Source organism: Centrocercus urophasianus, unplaced genomic scaffold (assembly GCF_019232065.1).
Source record: "Centrocercus urophasianus isolate 14NV4802_14NV808 unplaced genomic scaffold, USGS_Curo_1.0 seq_5, whole genome shotgun sequence".
In the NCBI taxonomy this organism is placed as follows: Eukaryota; Metazoa; Chordata; class Aves; order Galliformes; family Phasianidae; genus Centrocercus; species Centrocercus urophasianus.
The window spans coordinates 8,230,609-8,251,457 of record NW_024885088.1 but is presented as its reverse complement, the minus strand read 5'-3'; the positions used below and the strand labels follow the sequence as shown (position 1 = coordinate 8,251,457).

Here is a 20,849-nt window from a genome sequence, read left to right as displayed (position 1 = left end):
TTCCTCTTATTACATACAACTATCCCTACAGAAGCATTTGTCTAAGATGCAACTCTAAAAACATTGGTTTGTTAATGTTTTAGGTTTCTGATTGTAATAATCCCCTTTATTTTGTACCTACTCTATATTTTATCTTAGTAAAGCATCCTTTTACTAAGAGAGACAATGGAATTCCAGCATAATAAGGAATAAATGTAACTTTTCTTCCATAGGTATAAAAAGGAAAAAGTTGCATAAATAATGTACAACATAATGCCACTATCTGAACAATTTCTCTTGGGCACTTTTGGAAGTTAGTGAAGAAAACCAGGCATTTACAGTGCACAATTACCTCATTTCAATACACATGCCTCAAAAAGTCACAGGAGCTATGTTCTGAAACTGCCAAATTCTTTCCAGTCTAAATGGAGATAACTTATGAATGCAGTGCATATCAACAAGCAGTGAAAAACAACGTATCATAAGAAAATCTATCATAATTAGAAAGATCTTAAAAATTAAATATAAAACAAACAAAGCAAGTCCATAGAAGAATAAAATATACTAACTTCATTATGTTTTCTTTGCTCTTGCGTTGCTTCCCAAACAGCTTGGGCAATCTTCTTGTTATGTCTCTCATGTTCTGCTTTCCACATATTTCTTTCTTCTTCATGAATCTTTTCCATATTTCTCCTTTCCTCCTCTACAGCTTTCAGAACAACCTCCTGTACTATTTCTTTTTCGGCCTTCAAAACAAACCAAAAAGTAAATGAAGAAAATAGCCAGTGTGGGTGCTGTAAGAACACATTTTACTCTTCCTAATGAGATCAGTGAGCTAACAGGATACGAGAAAAATATTTTTACTTCTGAATTATAAACTTCAATCCATCTTAAAGTGCTACCAATCTTGTACTACCACAGGACAATAACTTAACCGTTACAGAATTAAAAAGCTGGAAGCAAAGATCTTAAATGTCCATTTGGGTATACCATATCATAACTAGCTTGCATTCTGTGATCACAAAAAAAAAATAACATGGAGCAGAAACCACATAAGTGTTGGTGATATTTATTCACACACCACATCATCCCTGGCGATGGCATGGGAGCTGGAACTAGATGATCTTTGAGGTCCCTTCCATCCCAAAGCATTCTGTGATTCTATGATTGTGGGACTTCCTATGGGAGGCTCTAATCTTCAAGAATTTAATGAAGTCCAAGAACAGTATAAACACTACCTTTGGCAAAGTAGCCAATGCATACTTAAAACAAATGTGCCTTCCATCCCCAAACTCTTTAGCTGCACATACTAAAAGAAGTTTAATTCCATCTTTTTTGAATTTTAATAAAAAAATTCAACCATTACATGAAATCATCAGAAGAAACACACTGAATTTGAAGTAAAAGGGACAATGCACAGATCTATACAAGCTGAACCATCCACAAATATATTTATCAGCAAGACGATCTATCATTACACAACATCTACAAATAATGTCATGCTGAAGTTCAAAACAAACACTGGCTGGCAGCTCACTCCTCCTTATTTTAATAAGCTTATAAGTCAGTGCAGTATCCTTGATGATAATACTGCAACAAGTAAAAAAAAAAATTATAAAAGGCCATAAATATTGGGTTCCTCAAATTCATTTATTTAAAAATAAAGCTGTTTTTCTTGTTTTTTTCTACTAGTTTTTTTTACTAGTTTTCTCAGATCATTACAAGCAACTGAAATGTTGTACTGCATTCTGTACCAGAATTAGAAATTACATTGTTTGTTGAAATGTTTGTATTTTCACATGATTTCACTGTCCTGTCCTCAGTGCAAATCACCATTTTTAACAAAAATTAAGTAAGATACAATGCTAACTGTCTTAAGATCAATTGACCTTGCTACCCAGCTCTTCAAGTTGAGAGATACTGATGCTAATTGAAAGACAATAGAAACACATTCAGGTAACATCAACAACTGAACTGCAATTTTCGAACTTCTTGTAATAAACTAGTTCAGAGGTTAGCTTAAATAGAAGACAGCTTACATAGACTATCTCTATGAAAACACACAATAAAATAAATAAAAAAGATCTATTAATTTGCTTATTTCTACGCTCAGATTTTCCTTTAAACACAGATGAGAATATAACATTTGACAAATTTGGTTATGAAATGAGTTGCTAAGCAAGAGATACCTTTGCAGCAGCTGCAATAGCCTCCTTACTTCTTTTCCTTTCTTCATCCAAACATTTGTCCAGCACTTCCTGTAAATATCATGAAAAATTCAACAACAATATTCAATAGAGGAGTGGCTAAAAGTAATTTTAGTCAACTGCTGAAAAGGAAAAATCCATTTTCCTGTCAATAATTGTGACATAATCATTGCCTATGAAATCTATAGTGTGCACTGGAATCATTTTTCTTTTATAAATAAAAGCAATACCTTATGTTTCTGTGACTGTTGCATCAGAGCTTCTTCTATCTTTTCTGACAAGACTGCCTTCTCTGCTTCTAAAATGTCAAGAAGCCTCTGATGCTATTGGGAGAAAATATTTATATTATTTTAACAGCAGTTTGCAAAAAAAACAGACAAAAACAACTCATCCAAGAGACTTAGGGTTGTTGGCTGCTTATAAAACAACTCAAAATTTAGATTTGGTTAAAGGAAATATACAATGCATCTTAAACTAGTTCACTGACAACAGAAACACACAATAAGAAGAAATGCTTTAATTCCCGATTATCTGATATTTCCTCTCAATCTGAACTATACTAGAAAAGAAGTTGAAAAGAACACTATATATAGCAATATTTCTTATAAAATTTATAACAATAATACAAATAATCATACATTTTAAATAGTTCATTTAAACAACTGCATAAATTATATTTATACTACCTCCCAGTTAAACATACAGTAGAACCTGTCTGTATTCACTTTAAGCCCCTTGTGATATCATTCACTTCGAAAGCCAGAAAATTATAGCAATGAGAACACTGTAGAAAGTTTTCTTGTAATCTGAAACATTTTTTCAGGAAGTGAAAGACTATTGAAATGAAGTCCTGGAGCTGTCAGGGTTCATACAGAGGGCTTTAAATTCGGCACGTTGGGTAAAGGTGTAGTACTCCAAAGCAGGCAGCAGTGGCAAGAAACAGGAGGAGCTAGAAACCATCTTGCAGCAGGCAAACTGTGGCTTACTTGCTGATACTGAAACACGGTGGGACTGCTCCCATGACCGGTGTGCTGCAATGGATGGGTATAAGCTCTTCAGAAGGGACAAGCAAAGAAGGAAAGCTCGTGGCACAGCTCTCTATCTTAGTGTTTTGATGTTGTTGAGCGTGGAACTGGGAATGATAAGGTTCAGTCTATACAGGTAAGGATCAGAGGGACAGCCAATAAGGCTGACATTCTGGAAGAGGACTGCTATAGATTGCCTAATGAGGATGAAGAGATGGATGAGGCCTTCTATGAGTAGCTGACAGAAGTAGTGAGATCACTAGCCCTTGTTCTCATGAAGAACTTCCAACTTTCCTGATATATGCTGGAAATGCAATACAGTACAGAAGAAGCAGTCTAGGAGATTTCTAGAGTGTGCCTGGAAGGCAACTTCCTGATGCAGCTGGTAAGAGCCTCCCAGGGGAGGTGCCCTGCTCTAGCAGATCATAGTCCTGCTCTTCACAAAGGATTGTGATGGGGAGGTCAAGAGCTGCCTTGGGCAGAGCAACCATGAAATGGTAGAGTTCTTCATTCTTTGTGAAGTCAGGAGAGGGGTCAACAAAACTACTACCTTGGACTTCTGGAGGTCAGACTTTAAACTGTTCAGGACACTGGTGGGAAGGGTCCTTTGGGATTCATCCTGAAGGATAAGGGGTTTAGTAAGGCTGGACACATGTCAAGAAAGAAGTTTTAGAGGTGCAGGAGCAGGCTGTCCCCCTGTAAGATGAGCCAGCAGATAAGAAAACTGTGAGGACGAACAGGGAACTTCTGAGACTCGAGGAGAAAAAGAGTCTACCTCTACCTCTTACCTTGTGGAAGGCAACTTGAGGAAGTTGCAAGGATATGTAGGGAGAAAATTAGGCAAAAACCAAACTTGAACTCAAGCTGGCTGCTGTAGTAAAAGACAACAAAAAACTCTTTTACAAACATGTTTTCTCTTAACATTAAGTGGAGGGCTAAGGAGAATCTCCAGACTTCACTGGATGCTGTGGGGACCACTGAAGATAAGGAAGAGGCTGCAGTTCTCAATGCCTGCTTTAAATCCGTCCTTAAATGTCAGACCCCCTATCTTCAGAGTACTCCTACCCCCTGACCTGGAAGCTTGGGATGGGGAGCAGAATATACCCCTCATGATTCAGGTGGAAACAGTCAGAGACCTTCTATTCTACCTGGACTGTCACGAGTTCGGGACCAAATGGGATACACCCAAGGGTTCTGAGAGATCTGGCAGAGGTGATTGCCACTTTTCAGCACCTATCAACAGTCCTCGTCAACGAGAGCGGTCCCAGAGGACTGGAGGTTTGACAGCGTGACTGCCATATACAAATATGGTCATAAGGAGGATCTGGAGAACTACAGGCCTATCAACCTTGGTGTCAGGGAAAACTATGTGACAGATTGTCCTGAGTGAGATTACACAGCATGTGTGATCAGCAGGTGATCAGGCCCAGCCAGCATGTATTCATGAAAGGCAAGTCCTGGTTAGCCAACTGATCTTCTGTGATCAAGTGACCCACCTAATAGATGGTTGACATAGTCAACTTATACCTCGAGCAAAACATTTGACACCATCTCTCACAGTATTGTGTTGGGGAAGACAGCAGCCGGTAGCTTGCATAAGTACAAACTTTGCTGGGTGAAGAATGAGTTAGAGGGTCAAGCCCAATGACTGATGGTGAATGGAGTTAAATGCAGCCAGTGACGGGTCACAAGTTGTGTTTTCCAAGGATTGGTATTAGAGCCAGTCCTGTTTAATGTCTTTATTGATGATCTAGATGAGGGCACTGAGTGCACCCTCAGTAAGTTTGCAGATGAAAACAAGCTGGGAGGAAATGTTGATCTGCATGAGGGTAGGAAGATCCTTAGGAGGGATCTGGATAAGCTGGGTCCATGGGCTGAGGCCCCAGCTGTATGAACAAGAAGTGCTAGGTCCAACACTTTGGTCACAACAATTCCATGCAACACTACAGGCTTTAGGCAGAGAGACTGGAAGACTGTGCGTAAGATATGGACCTGGGGGTGTTGGTCATTGCTCAGCTAAACATGAGCCAGCAGTGTGTCCAGGCAGCCAAGAAGGCCAATGCCATCCTGGCTTATATCAGAAATAGTGTATATACCAGAAATCAGCAGGAGCAGAGAGATGATAATCCCCCCATATTCAGATCTGGTGAGGTCACACCTCAACTACTGCGTTCAGCTTGGGGCCCATCCCTAGAAGAAAGACAAAGAGGCCCTTGAGTGTGTCCAGAGAAGGACAACAAAGCTGGTGAGGGGTCTAGAGCACAAGATTTATGAGGAGCGACTGGGATTGCTTATTCTGGAAAAGAGAAGGACCAGGGGAGGACCTTATAGCTCTCTGCAACTACCTGGAAGGTGGTTGTAACGAGGTGGGGGTCAGCCTCTTCTCCTGTGTATCTAGCAACAAGACGGAAGGGAATGGCCACATTCACATCAGATATTAGGAAAAATTTATTCTCTGAAAGAGTGGTCAGGCACTGGAATGGGCTGCCCAGGGTGGTGATTGAATCACTATATCTGAAGGTGTTCAAGAAATGTTTAGATGTTGCACTAAAGGACATAGTTTATTGCGGAAATATTGGTGGTAGGTGGATGGTTTTGATGATCTTGGAGATCTTTTCCGACCTTGGTGATTCTATGATTCTAGAGCAACCCAGTAGTCTACATGTGGTGTTATAATCTTTTACAATTTCTAATCATGATCTATTTATCTATTTTTCAATAAACCAAGTCTGCATTAGAAATAGTGTAGTCACCAGGAGCAGGAACCCTTACTCAGCATCCCCCTGTACTCAGCAGTGGTGAGGCCGCACCTTGAATATTATGTTCAGTTTTGGGCCTCTCACTAAAAACACTGAGGCCCTGGAACGTGTCCAGAGAAGGGCAAAGAAACTGGTGAGGGGTCTGGAGCACAAGTCTTACGAAGAGCAGCTGAGGGAGCTGGGATTGTTTAGTCTGGAGAAGAGGAGGATCAAGGGAGACTTTATTGCACTCTACAACTTCCTGAAGGGAAGTTGGGATGAGGAGGGGTTTGGCCTCTTCTCCCAGGCAACAAATAGGATCCGAGAAAATGGCCACAAGTTGTGCCAGAGGAGATTTAGATCAGAATTAAGGAAAAACTTTCTCTCTGAGAGGGTGGTCAGGCACTAGAACGGCCTGCCCAGGGAGGTGGTGGAGTTGCCGTCCCTTGAAGTGTACAAGAGGCATCTGGATGAGGAGCTACGAGATATGGTTTAGTAGCTTATGGTAGCAATGGTAATGGGAGGACTGTTGGACTAGGTGATCTTGCAGGTTCTTTCCAACCATATGATGCTATGATTCTATGATTCTAAGCATCTGAAATATAGGGGTTTTGTTTGCAAGAACTAAGTTGTTCTCCAAAGCTAAAAAATGTGAAGGTAGATTATTATTGCTTATTGACAATTATTAGCAAATCAGTATACTTGATTAGATTAATATATCAGTTAGATATGGAGTTGATATATTATAACCTTAAAATGTTAACATAAAAAGCGCAACATTTTGCACACTTCAGCACTTTTACACAAATACAAACAATCCTTTCATCAGCATTTCCAAAAAACTGCCATTGATCTTTCATGAATTTTATTATTGTTTAGTTAGAATTACCTCTAACAACAGTTAGAAATACATTTCCAAAATGCAACACTATTTTTGGAAAAAAATTATTGTATTTGTAGAATAGAATAGAAGACCTGTAGGTTACTTAATAAAATAATGTCAAGAAAATTTTGCCAACAAAACATACAGGCTCATCCCAAGTCCTGAAACAATACAGAGATTTGCACTGATACAAAACAGAACACATCTGTACGGACCATGGAAACAACTCATATCTTTTATCCTAGCAGTGGAGTAGAGACATTCATGATTACAGCCTTATGTACAACAGTAACCTCACTTACATAGCATTTTACTTTTTTAGAAGTACTGTAGTAGACTGCAATCCTGAAAATACAGAAATTGGTATTGACTGATTTTTATTATATGAAAATTTCAAATGTTCTAATATTTAATAAAGTTCTGCAGAAAACAAAACAAAACAAAACAAAACCAGAAAACTCCATTGCTGCAACAACAAAGATAAACAACTGCAACAAAATAGGAAAAAGTTACACCAGACAGCCACTGCTTTTGCTCACCGATGAGCACAAAACAAGTTGCCTATTGAGTAAGGTTACAAAAACCATGAAGTCTGCTGTTACTGTCATTTCAAGTATGATCACTTTAATTTGGTTTAGATTCTTGTATTTCCAAGATACATTAGAAAATCTACACGGTGTAGCATTTTGTATTTTGTGGAATCCACAGAAATTTTTTAAGAACTGTATGTGTATAAATACACACTCATGATTTTTCAAGATGTTAAAATTAACTATTTCTAAGTACATCTAGAATGCTATAAGCTAATGAATTCTGGCATATTTCGTTACAACTTCTTTTCATTACAAAGCTTCCCTGTATCTCGAGGGAGTACGAAGATTATAATTTCATTGAGATTATAAACTTTTTTGAATAGCTTGGCAGTCCTTTCCTATTACATTTTTACATTGTACAAATGTACATATGTACATTTTTATTCATGTGGATTAATCCTTCCATAAACAGTTACCTTCACATCTCAATTTTCAGCAGTTCATATACTATCACAAATGTTGCAAAACCTATCCATGCAACCCAGAAAAGCAAATTCTCTTGTACTGCAGAAACATTTTGAATAATTGCTTACTTGGCCTCAAAATTTTTATTTGGACAACTAGATTTTTATTTACTTTTTTTTTTATGAAATGTATCTTCATACACAACCTCTCTGGGCAGCCTATTCCAGCACCTCACCACTATCTTGGTAAAGAACTTCCCCTGATATCCAACCTAAATCTTCTTCTGTTGAGAGCCTTTACACACTCTTGTATTTTTTGACTAACTAGAAGTAATAGAATGTTCTGCATTTGTTTACGGGGCTTGTACAGTTTTGTTCAACTACAGCAAAGTCTTGTTATCTATATAAAGACCATCAGTGTTTGAAAGATCACAGACCTAAATGCCTATAGCTAAGCAAACCTGTCTCATAACCCACTTCTCTCATTTAACATTTAATTCTTTCCACAGGTAATGACATTTTACAATTAGAGGAATAAAGAAAGAGCACAGAAAGGTAAGGCACTGATATGAACTATCTATACAATCTATGGATTTCCAGGCACTGAAAAAGTAACTTTCTTTTAAGTATAATCTGCTTGTCAAGTTTGTGACCTCATGGTAATTGTACTTGTTAACTGTCCATTCTCCAACAACAACAACAAAAATTAATAAAACTGTTCAAGTAACAGTCATCAGTTTCCTGTCAGTGGGCTAATGAGTTCATTGGAAATAGTATCCATACAAAAGCAACCATTTCTATTCCAATTTTTCTAAGAAAATTATGATGGATACTTATTTATGGAGTCTCGTGTTTGGAAAATGTACCTAACCTGTCTAGACTGTAAGACTGTCTATAAAGCTTTTTAATTGGAACCTGAGGTAAGGTTTTTCTTTATCAACAATTCGCGGATCAGAAAATAGGAAAAAAGAAGTCTAAATATGCCTGAATTTTCAATCTAATTATCCATTATTCTAGAAAAATATCATATTAATTCTCCGACTAAATTGCAGAAATAGAAATTGATGAAGGTACAGCTACATATTATCTGAAGGAAGGAATACAGTGGGTGAATTAGTCCCTGTTAGTAGAATATACAAGATTGTTGCACATTGAAACACACTGTTCCTAACAGTCTAAGTTTGCTATGCTAAATATACATATAATGCATGTAAGCTATTTGGCATATTACGGAGAGATACTGAGCCAGCTCTAAAATTTTAAATTCACATACCACTTTGTCTAACTAACTAGCTTAGTCACCTTTCTGTCCTACTTTCTTACAAAGTTATCATTTGCATCTTCTTATTCCTTGGTTGGAGAGTTATTGAGTGCAGAGTGCAAAATACTGATGTGTAAAAATTCTGAAGAGTAAAACTGTAGTGGGTCATGAAGGCCCATAAAACATATAACAGCATTTTCCAACAAAAGAAAAGACTTATATTTCTGAAAAGTGATATTCCAAACTGGATAGATACATGTACTATTACATCTGCCCCATTCTCCAAAAAGCAGTCAGGACAGCAACTTAAAGCAAAGTAACAACTCAAAACAAAAGGCATTCAAAAATAGGTTACATTTTCCACCCTGAAAGAAGTTTTCTAGGCAATGGTTCCAAACGAAAATTGTTTGATGTAGATTCAAATATAAATACAGAGGTCCTGTGGTTTTTCTTGATTCCTGTAAAAAAGAAATTTTAAAAATCTTTTTTTTTTTTCTGAAATGTGAGTCACAGAACACATTGTAAACAGATTTAATCATGGCAGCAAGAGTCAAGGATTTTTGTTATTTTTATATGTTATATTCATTTCTGAAGAGTCATGACATGTTCCTTTAATATATATCTATTGAAGGGTGACACAGTATATATTATGATAAATATGTTGTATGAATGAAATCACAGAATCACAGAATTGTAGGGGTTGGAAGGGACCTCTAGAGATCATTGAGTCCAACCTCCCTGCCAAAGCAGGCATGACTTGTTTGACTTGTTTTACTATTAAAATAATTAATAACTAAATCCAATTTAGTACAGCTATAACCATTACATAGTCCCATTCATCCTAAATTGCAACTTTAAAGAAAAATGGAAAATAGGGTGTCTCGCTTTTACTGGAATGCTTTTTAAAAATGTCAACAGTTCCTTTCTTAGTCCTGTACAGTTTCGTGGAAAAAGATGTGAGAAAAGGATTTCATCCAACAATGTTATAATTATTTTACTATAACTGGTATAATCCAATTTATGCTTCCGCAGATTGGTTATTTTACTGACTACTACTACATAAACTATGAATAGCAGCTAACAAATTTATCTACACTGAACTTGGTGATCTGTGCATCATGATTTGCCCAAATAGAATCACAGAATCATTGAGGTTGGAAAAGACCTCTAAGATCATCTAGTGCAACCTCTGACCAACATGCTCATTAAACCTAAGTGCCAGGTTTACTTCTTTTGAAAACCTCCAGGAATGGGAACTCCAACACTTTCCTGGGCAGCCTGCTCTAATACCTTACTACTGTTCCTGAGTATCCAACCTGACCAATTCAATTATGGAAGGTAACCACTGAAAAACAACATCACAGCACAAAGTTGTGCTATTTGCTGTACCCTGCAGAATGTAATTATATTCATAGAACCATAGAATGGCTTGGATTGGAAGAAACCCCAAGGATCGTCAAGTTCCAACTCCCTTGCTATAGGTAGAGCCACCATCCTCCAGATCTGGTAAAAGAACAAGTTGCCCAGGGCTCCATCCAAAGTAGTCTTGAACACCTACAGGGATGGGGCATTCACAGCCTCTCTGGCCAGCCTGTTCCAGTACCTCACTACTCAGGGAAGAACTTCCCCCTGACATCCAGTCTATACCTTCCCTCCTTGAGCTTAAAGCCATTCCCCCCTGTTCCATCACTATCTGCCTGAGTAAAAAGTTGATACCTCTCCTTTTTATAATCCCCTTTTCAATATTGGAAGGCTGCAGTGAGTACTCCTCACGGCTTTCTCTTCTCCAAGCTGAACAAGCCCAGCTCTTTTCAGCCTGTCTTCGTAGGGAAGGTGCTTCAGTCCCCTGGTCATCTTTGTGGCCCTCCTCTGGACTCTCCAACAGCTTCACATCTTTCCTGTACTGGGGGCCCAAAACCTGGATGCAGTACTCCAGATGGGGCCTCCTGAAGACAGAGTAGAGAGGTACAATCCCCTCCCTGCCCCTGCTGGCCACCCCTCTTCTGATGGAGCCCATGATACCATTGGCCTTCAGAGCTGTAAGCACACACTGCTGGCTCATGTTTAGTGACCCCAAGACTCGCAAGTCCTTCTCTGCAGAGCTACTCTCAAGGATTTCTTCTCCCAGTCTGTACGTATTTGGGATTACCCTGACCCATGTGCAGCACCTTGCACTTTGTTATGCTGAACCTCATTAGGTTCATACAGGCCCACCTTTTGAGTTTGTTGTGGTTTCTCAGGATGGTGCCCTTTCCTTCTAACGTGTCAACTAAACCTGCACCTTTACATATTTTTCTAATTTGTGGAAAAAAAATTCTCACAGTAATGAAATGATGCTTGGAATCTTCCTTTCATAACATCATTCTGAAAAATATATTAAGTATATTAAGGCATAATTTTCTGTATTTCTAAGCTATACTACAAGTGAATGACCAGTTTTTCTCATGAAAAAATTCTAACAGAATTTTTCATCTCATGAAACTGCATTCTAGTGAGGAGTTATAAAAAAACCCACAGTGATAATAAGACTTAATCTCTCATCTCCAATATAACAAAAACTTTTTTGCCTTCATTACATAGGACATGGAACAACCCCCGGCCCTCTAAACCTGGGAAAAATCATCTACAGAAAAAGTTAGCAAGCACTGAAGAAATCAGAATTTAATGGACTGGGCTTTTTAAGAATTCAGTGACTCAAAAATTTGTTCATCTATTTTAACGAGAAACCTTAGCCCACTACTTTTATTTCAGTCTCATGAAGGAATCCAACAGTAAGAAGAAATAACTCACGTTGTGGGAAAAATCCCTTTATCTCCATTTGAGAGAGAGATGACAAAAATACAGAGCTATAACAGAAGGACTTCGTAAAGTTAGCAAAACACGTCCATTGCTACCAATTCAAAACATTATCCTGAGGAAAAAGGCAGTCTTATAAAAAAAATAATAGTTTTCTGCTCCTGTAAAATGGCTAGCTACATTTACCTGCATATTCTTTTATACTTTTCTTCACTTCTGCTAAACTAAGTGCAAATCAAATGTCAAGATCTGGTAATCATAACTAGCTTCTTACATTGACCTTACTATCAGTGGCATCTGAGCATTTGGCAGTGCAAGGTGGAAAATCTGTCTAAAAATTCCAACATCTGTTACATATTTCCACTTCCTCAAATTATAACCTATTATTCCATGGTTGAACTGTATCTTTTTTTGCCAGTATGTCGGCCAAGTGGCTAACAAAGCAGCAAAATGTTTCTAAAAGGAATCTCAGAAACCAGCAAAACATTACTAAAAAGAGAAGTTAAAACAATACAATACAAAGGAAAACTACAATAGTGGTAATAAAACAACTAAGCTTAATACCCAATTCAGCAGTGTGCAGAATAATCTGAATAACTTGATGCACACTGGAGGCTATTATTAATGCAAAACAACAGTATCAAGCTTCAAATTTTTCGCTGCAACTGTGTATTACTGCTTATAAATAGAATAAGAAGCTATTCAGTTGTCTAACATTAAAAACGGTTTTCTCAGAAAGTGTGCATAGGTGGCAATAAAGACTATTAAAATAGACCCCAAACTGCCCTAAGAATACAGAGATAAGAGACCGTAGTAAAAACATGAATGAAAAGTGTTAACTAGCTCTTCTGGTTTTGTGATTCAATTCATTTTGTACACTGTACGAGTTATTCACAATTGCTCCATTGCACCAGGAAAAATAAGTCAAAATGGATTCCTAAAATAAAACCTTCATAAAATCAAAATGTTCACTAATGGAGGATAGCAAAAATCACACAGTATTGGCAAGAATAGATGACTAATTCATAGTAAGAAGTGGAGATTCTGTTACGTAAGCAAAAGTTGGAGAGAAAAAAAATCACACTAAATAGCTGCTTTCATCTGAAACTTCACAAATCCAAGGAAGATCTGAAAACTTGGATTAGCAAGTGCAATATCCAAATAAGACTTTTTGTTGAGACTGACAGTATCTCAGCTAAATTAACAATGCAAAGAGACTGAAAAAAATTACCTTTTAATTAGCTTGAGATAGTGGGCAGATTCAAATAAAGTTGAAAGACTAATAAAGATTTTCATTTTTGTAAAACACCAGTGCAAACAAAAGATCAAAACTGGCATTCATTTTCAGGAGGCAACATCAAATGCATGCTTCAGAAAAACACGAAATTTGTGATTTTCCCACTTAAAGTTGACACTTGCCAATGACATTTCCTCTGTAATCTTCAAACACTATATGTATACAACTGACATGCACTGTTTTCCTAAATGTTTATTATCTAACCAGATTGCTTTTTGGCAAAAATAAGTTCTTACTGTCCTGTTTGCTGACCAATGCCATCACAAATCTTAAAATGCCATGGAAATACTTGCTTTGCTGCTTGATATGTAGATCTGAGAGCACACTCCCTTGGAAAATAAACAGCAACACTTGAGACTGTGCCTCAGGAAGCACCCATCACAGTGTTCATCAGTGAATTTGAGGGAACTGCTTCTTTCAACACATTCTAGCATGGGATTTAAAGTGAGGACCATTAACCTCCACACCTAAGGAATGTGTGATAAAGGACATTATAGACAAGTGACTGACATTAATGAACTAAGAAAAAGGGTAGATGCGTAACTACCCAGCATCTGTTGACAGTAATTGGATAGTAAGTGATGCTGACAACTCATATCTCCAGTAGCTGTTTCAAGAGCAATGGGTAGTCATAACATCTATATAAATGGACTCTTCAATGAAAGACAGTTTAGTACAGTTGGAGAGTGCACTGATCAAACTAACTCAAGCAGATTTTTTAGCAACAGTGCAAACTATCCCAGGAGGTTTTGAAAATGTTAATATCCAAAATCTGAGGCTTTTCCAGACTGAGAGAAGAAAGAATACTATGTAACACACATGTAGAAACTTCAAGCAAATGAAACTAAACTAGAAAACAGACAAGAACTTTCTGACTTTAGAACATGTGGAGAAGGCACCCCTAAGAAGGACCACAACAGAAAATAGCAGGAGTATTTTACCCTGAAGAATTTCTTACAATTTTAGCAAGGTCTTAAAATTGAAGTCCTATGGATACAGAACTGGAAGAGGAGTGCAGAGAAAAAGACTGCTGAAAGAAGATTCAGAACCAAGGATGTTTTTGTCGAGGAGCTGATGGCTCCTCCTGGAGAAGGTGATGATAACGGTAGCTCCAGCTAGTCAGTATGTTGAAAAATCTTGCATGTCAGAATTGAAGATGAATTTGTCTAGGAGGAAACTGAGATATAACTAGACCTTTCATATTTTCCTCTAGACTGAAACATGCAATAGTATGCAAGTATCAGCAGCAGTTATCAGTACTTCTACAGACATACAACATGCATCTCCATTACAGGCATTCTGATAGAAGACAGCTTTAAAATCTGAAACTGAAAGAAACTGAAACAATGACAGGTTTAAAACAAACAAGAGTCATTCTTCCTTACTAAAGGAGGAGAGGTGGGAATGTTAAGGCAAAGAATTAGGAGAAAATATAAGAGTCAATACACTAAGGTAGACAACCTTGACTTTATGGAACTGGAAATAAAACAGCAGAAAATTTAAGAGGGAATTAAGTGTCCTTAAAATTTGAAAGCCAAATATTGCTTTTAAGACAAAAATATTAAAGGAAACCAGAAAAAGAAGTTGTGTTTCAAATTCTTTGAAGTGATATGGATACTCATAATTTTACATATAAATATGTATGCACAATGCCATAACATAGAATGGTAAACAACTTGGTGTATAATCATAAGTAATCATTTCAGTAATCTTAGTAATTTTTGTAATCTTCAGTAAGTGTTAGAACAAAATCATTTGAACAGAAGGAAATGGTAAAAGAAATATACATTTAAGAACCGATCTATTAACAAATAAAAATACAGTAAACATTTTTCAGAACTCTTTCAACAAATTTATAGTCAGAATAAATTCTAGTTTATTAAGTTTGGTAGTTCTATCACAGAGCACTCTCTGCCCTTTTGTCTGCTTGATTAGGCTTCAAAATTCCAGTCATCTATAACAAATAAAGATGGCAAACTTTGACTCAGGTGAATGAAGTTACTTTTAAGTTTGTGAACAAAATCTCTTCAGAGATCCAAGAGTAAGCTGCATTAAATGCAGACATTATTTGAACTGTGAACAGGGCATTATGTCTTATGTACACTGTAACTCCTATGTTGTTGGATTCTACTGAAAACAAACAAACAACAACAAAAAAACAACATCAGTTAACACCTATCTCACTTAGATCCCCAGATAAATTTGAACTTCTTGAACATTTCTGTCCCTGCCTTTTGGTTTGAGATGTAACAGATTATAGGAACAATACTTTTGCTGTTCTTGAATCTGTTCTAAGGAGATTAAAATGTTATAAAATACTTTCAAACACTACAGATGCAGAGTTATCATGCACTTAGCATTTTTGAGTAACTGTGTTTACTCTTACATTGAGGATGCAAAATGAAAGACTGGTCATCCTCTTTGCTCCAAAAGGCACACTTCTTTCAAAAAAAAAAAAAAAAAAAAAAAAAAAAGAGCTGAAACTGAAAGACAATCATAAAAGTTTTTGTAAATGCATATACATACCTGAGCATCAAGAAGCTCTTGACATTTGTAAGAATGTTTTTCAATTGCTAGTATATACTGTTTTTCAGTAGCTGCTTCTTGCTGTTGAACAGTACACTGTAGCAATGACTGCAAAAAAGAAATATAAAAAAATTATATATATATACACTACATATGTATATACACTACATATGTACATATAAATATACACACACATATATATAAAGAGGGATGTATATTATTAACTGCACGTCAACTAGTACTTCTGTATAACCAGAACGCAGAATGCTGTTGTAAATTTTGGAATGTGCAACTATTGAAGTACTTTTCTATGTAACACTACCTTGTTTTCAGTCAGGACTGAAATTTTTTTGGATCTCACATTTCTTATACATAGGCTGCTTAAAAGAAGGCAGCACACAGAAGATAGAGAGGGCAAGTATTTCTGTTAAATATATTCAGAATAGTGAGACCACACAAGAAGAGAAGCACATGAAACCTGCTGAAGAAAAATAAAAAAAAAAAGCCAGACATATTTCACTGGCTGACAGAACTCCACATCCTCTCGGCACAGTGTAAGATTCCATGGGCCAAGCATGATCTTTGCAACCACAAATCAAATAAAAGCAGATGGAAATTTTGTGTAATTTTAAACATAAAAGAACACCCCCCAGGAAACACACACTCAAATGTGTAGCAGTGGAAGTCAGTCAAAGTACAGAGACATTAACAAAAAAATAATAACATCAGGAAATCTGTGTGTGTGCACCTGTGTGCATGTACATTCACGTGCACTTGACTGAACTCTACAGAATTTCCAGCAACAGAATGCAAAATTAAAAACATTTTGCATATATGGAAAAGCAAATCATCATTTGAAAGAACCACACCCTAACTTCCTTATTTTTACTCAGGATATACTCATATGCTACCCAAGTTTTTTCCCCTAATATTATAAAATATTAGTATGACTTTCTGAATATTCATTGGGGTACTTATACACACTAAAGGAAGCTATTTTTAACTGACAGTCAATACAGAGACTTAGCTGAAATTAATGCATAAGTTAAAGAAGACATAGGTGCTACAGAAAACAGATCTTTGGCCCAAATGCAGACAAACAAAAAGGAAAAAAATGTATATCTTTCAAACGATTTTTACTTTAGAGATATATTTATTTCATGGAATACAAAACACACTTGAAAGATATTTTGAAAAGTTTTAGCAAGAAACTCCAAACCAATAAAAACATTTTATTCTCAAAAACCCTGACAATTTTTTTAATCTGTATTTCTACTGATTCGCCTTTGATGCCAAAATCATGTTCTTCAGGATATCAGTAAGACCACAGTACCTTTCAGCAAAAGTTCAGGAAGATCTAAAAGGCAACAAATGGTTGATTATGCTTGACACACATTTTGATTAAAGTGTAAAGCAACATTAGTGGATATTTGCAGAGGACTTAGCTAGTCATAAGTTTACGTTCATGAAAGCAAATTTCTTTCCAACTACATTCAGTTCTTGTATTGGTATAAATTCAGGCATCACAAAAACATAGCTCAGTATAGGAAACTTTATATGCTAAATCCTACTGTGTATAAACTGGAATTGTCACATATTACTGGAAAAATGAAGTTTGTACTTTGCTTGTAGTTTTTTAAGTTTTTTTTTTTCCCCTAAGCTGCTGTGACGATAATTATTTTATATAAATGACTTGAAAGAAGAAAAAGGAATAAAATTCTGTTTACATGGAAAACAGTAACAGAATGGCCATAAAGATGCAATGCCATTTCTCAGTTTATTCTTATTCATGCTAAAGGTTGAGTCACCTTATGGACTTTACTGTGCAAACTTGACTGATAATAATTAAGCCATACCCAGAATGTACAGTTTTTTTCAGAGGAAAAAATTAAATGGCATAAAGAGATCATTAAGATTTTCTAAATTTTTCTTACTATTATTTTCTGTACATAAAATTCCACATTTAGGAATTAAAGCTTCCCTTTTCTCTCATGTACATTACGAATAGAGTTTAAACTGCAACTAAAAGTTGCATGTCTTTGTCTAGTTGTCTGAGTGAGAAGGCACAGACACTGAAATGCCATGATCCTGCATGACATGGCATTTCAGAGATAGCTTTCATGTTGTGCCATAACTGTTCAGAGAAAATCTTTTTTCTATGGAGAAATAGAGCACTCCAGCCAATAGGTCTTAAAATACAGAACAGAATGTTCATTTTGGCCCAAATCTTTTCAAGTCATTTAAAAGAAAATGAGGCAAGTCATACAAAATGCATGTTCTGTATTTAATAAATTATCAGAAAGAAATCAATATTAAAAACAAAATAAAGGACAGATTTAGCATAATTTCCTTTAATTGAAATTTAACAGGCACGCGTTGTCTAGAAAAGTACTATATTCCTTGCTGACACCCTGCATTTGCCTGGCTCCCTCCCATAACACATAGAGAAGAGCATAAAGACGTCAAGACCCAATGTTAAATAAATTAAAAAAAAAAAGCATATAAACAAGCAAACAAACAAACCAGCAGATAAAACAAAAGAAAACAAACAAAAAAAACCACTTAGTGTCTGTCTGATGGGGTAAATATAGCTGAGATTATTTACATCTAAATATATTATATGCAACCTTTCTGATAACAAAATATTTAATTTACTAATGAACAAAACTAATTAATTGATTAGTTTATGTTAAATAATACATTTGGCTATCTGATGATAATAGGTGCCTAACTCTAATAGCTACACACTTCTGTCAGTACAGTACCACTAAACACGTGAACAACTGCTAACTGCTAACAACTGGGCAACTCTTCACCACTGCTGAAACACTACTTTCTTCCTGAATTAATTACATTGTTATTCTGGAGAGCTGATGTTCCATAAATTTGCAGCTCCTGACCTAGCATCAAGCTGCTGTTCTTGAAGTAGTCTTTCAACAGCTCATGGAATGATCACAGCAGAATGTAGCCTATTATATCTGTAGCATGAAGTCAAAGGGTAGGCTTTCCATACGGATGCTCTTGGTGATTCATTTCTACTTCTACATACTGCGTAATGAACTTCCTTGATCCTGCGTAGCAATGGTCACCTTGTGACACTTTCTAGAGAAAGTGTTGACTTCAGATTTTAAGGATTATTAATCAACTAGTCCATGAGAGTTCAACCTTTTGGCTTGCCTGGGCCACAAAGGCTGCTCTGAAAGTAATGCCTCCTAATTGTTTACACAGAAACAACAACAGATACAAAGAGCACAATAACACTATTTAATAGAGTATATTCTCAGCTACAAAATACTATTTTTCAAAATAGTTATCACCATTAGCTATGAATTTTCACCAGTGATGAACAAGAGCCTGCATGCTGTGGTCATAAAAATATGAAACAGCAGGAGTGACACACTGTCACCACTTCTGAAATGCACCACCCACCACCTCACTGTGTTCATATTCACTATTTGGTCTCCATAAATGCTCAGCAAGCATCAGTGAATGTCAACAGGTGCCATTTTCTCCACATGGAGGAATTTAATTCCACTCTTTTGCTTCATATGCACTTCCATGTAAAACACCATTTTGTAAGACTGTTCTGTTGCCATCTGTTGCACAACAACAAAATGTAAAGGAATATTGGCAGGAAGGTTCAATACTTAATGCCATGTCACCAACATCCGCTTCTGATGTTGTGGGCTGACATTGCAAAATAGGAGGCACTACTTTCAGAGCAGCCCTCATAACATGTAGTACATAGGATACGGCAAGGGCAAAGTGCAGTGCTAATCCATGTTACACAAATAATTTTATGTGTTTTGATACATTGACTAAACTTGGTCTTGGGTACAGTGAAGAATATTCAGCCTTGCTTTTTGTTTTCATAAAAGAATTTGAGACTAAGTTTCAAGGCTACTGAAAATATCATTTTTTTCGTTGAATTTGCAACTCCATTTTCAGTCAATGTAAATATAGTACAAGTATACTGCAATTTTTCAAATGGAATGTATAGAGTTACAATCAGATATTCAACTCAAAAAAATCTGACCAGGTCTCTCTACTAGACTTTAATAAGATTAATCTTACCAGAGAAAGAAACCTCTCACTTCACAATCATGCCTTATTCATGTCATTGCTTTCTGTCAGTACAGACATTTGTGAACAACTATTTTCAAGGATGAAATACAGGAAGAAAAAACATTTCACTAAAAATCTCTGATAAACACCTTCAAAACTCACTAGAAATTGCAACTACCTCCATTTACCCAGACTCATGCACTAGTTTCACAAGAACAAGATCAAATATCCCACTTGTTTCATATTTCCTTCTTCACAATATCATATTACTTTTTTTTTTACCATGACTGAAATGGACAAAAAACTCTGAAAGAGAAAACAAAGAAACATCATCTACGTTGACATTATTTTAATAAGTTTGCTTGATCTATAATTTATTTTCAACTTGGCATAATCTTCTTAACTACTTAAAAGTACGACTTAGTTAAGTTTTTAGTTTTTGTATTTGATGAGAAACATCAAATACAACACCAAGTTAGAAAAAAAAAAAACCCACCAAGTTAGACATAATAAGATCTGTAAGTTAAATACATTTTTTTCATGTAAAAGTCTCTTCTAAGAAGAGTTTGGCACTGACTGTGAGCTGAAAATTCTAGAACCTTTACAAATAATGCTGCTATATGAGATAAAAATACATGGCCTCATCAAATGATAAAGAAAAAAAAAAAAAGCCTAACAAAAATAACATACTCTTTTTCTGTTAAGAAAATCAGTCAGATGTTCTGGGTAAGAAAGTCACCGAAAGATGAGCAATATTTCAATATTTCAAACACTAGTCCATGACTGCTAATGTTATCCTTCCAAACTCTCTACATTATTCTCACTAGAAAAGTGAGATTATTGTTATTTTCAATATATATCCCAGTTCATCTGCATGACTATAAAGAGGAAATACTAAGTACTGATGCACACACTGCTCTGAATTACAATACGCATTTTGTATAAATTAAAGCCATGTGGAGAAAACATTTATATGACAAGCTGGCAGCAGAGTTGTTACAGCATTGCTTATTTCGTTCCTCAACCTGTCCACAAAGGTTTTAAAAGCAAACCAACTCCTGGATCAGAGAAAGTA

General features: G+C 36.2%; 1 protein-coding gene across 7 annotated transcripts in view; it reads right to left on the bottom strand.

Annotated features, from left to right (window-relative positions):
* The window catches only part of CCDC91 (coiled-coil domain containing 91), a 142,234-nt gene that overhangs the window by 46,893 nt on the left and 74,492 nt on the right, over nt 1–20,849 (bottom strand). For all 7 annotated transcript variants that reach the window (XM_042835010.1, XM_042835005.1, XM_042835011.1 and 4 more), the window contains 4 exons: nt 15,710–15,817; nt 2,417–2,509; nt 2,169–2,237; nt 549–725 (listed from right to left, as the gene is read on the bottom strand). In XM_042835010.1, coding sequence (XP_042690944.1) covers nt 549–725; nt 2,169–2,237; nt 2,417–2,509; nt 15,710–15,817 — 447 coding nt within the window. The remainder of the gene's footprint in view (nt 1–548; nt 726–2,168; nt 2,238–2,416; nt 2,510–15,709; nt 15,818–20,849) is intronic.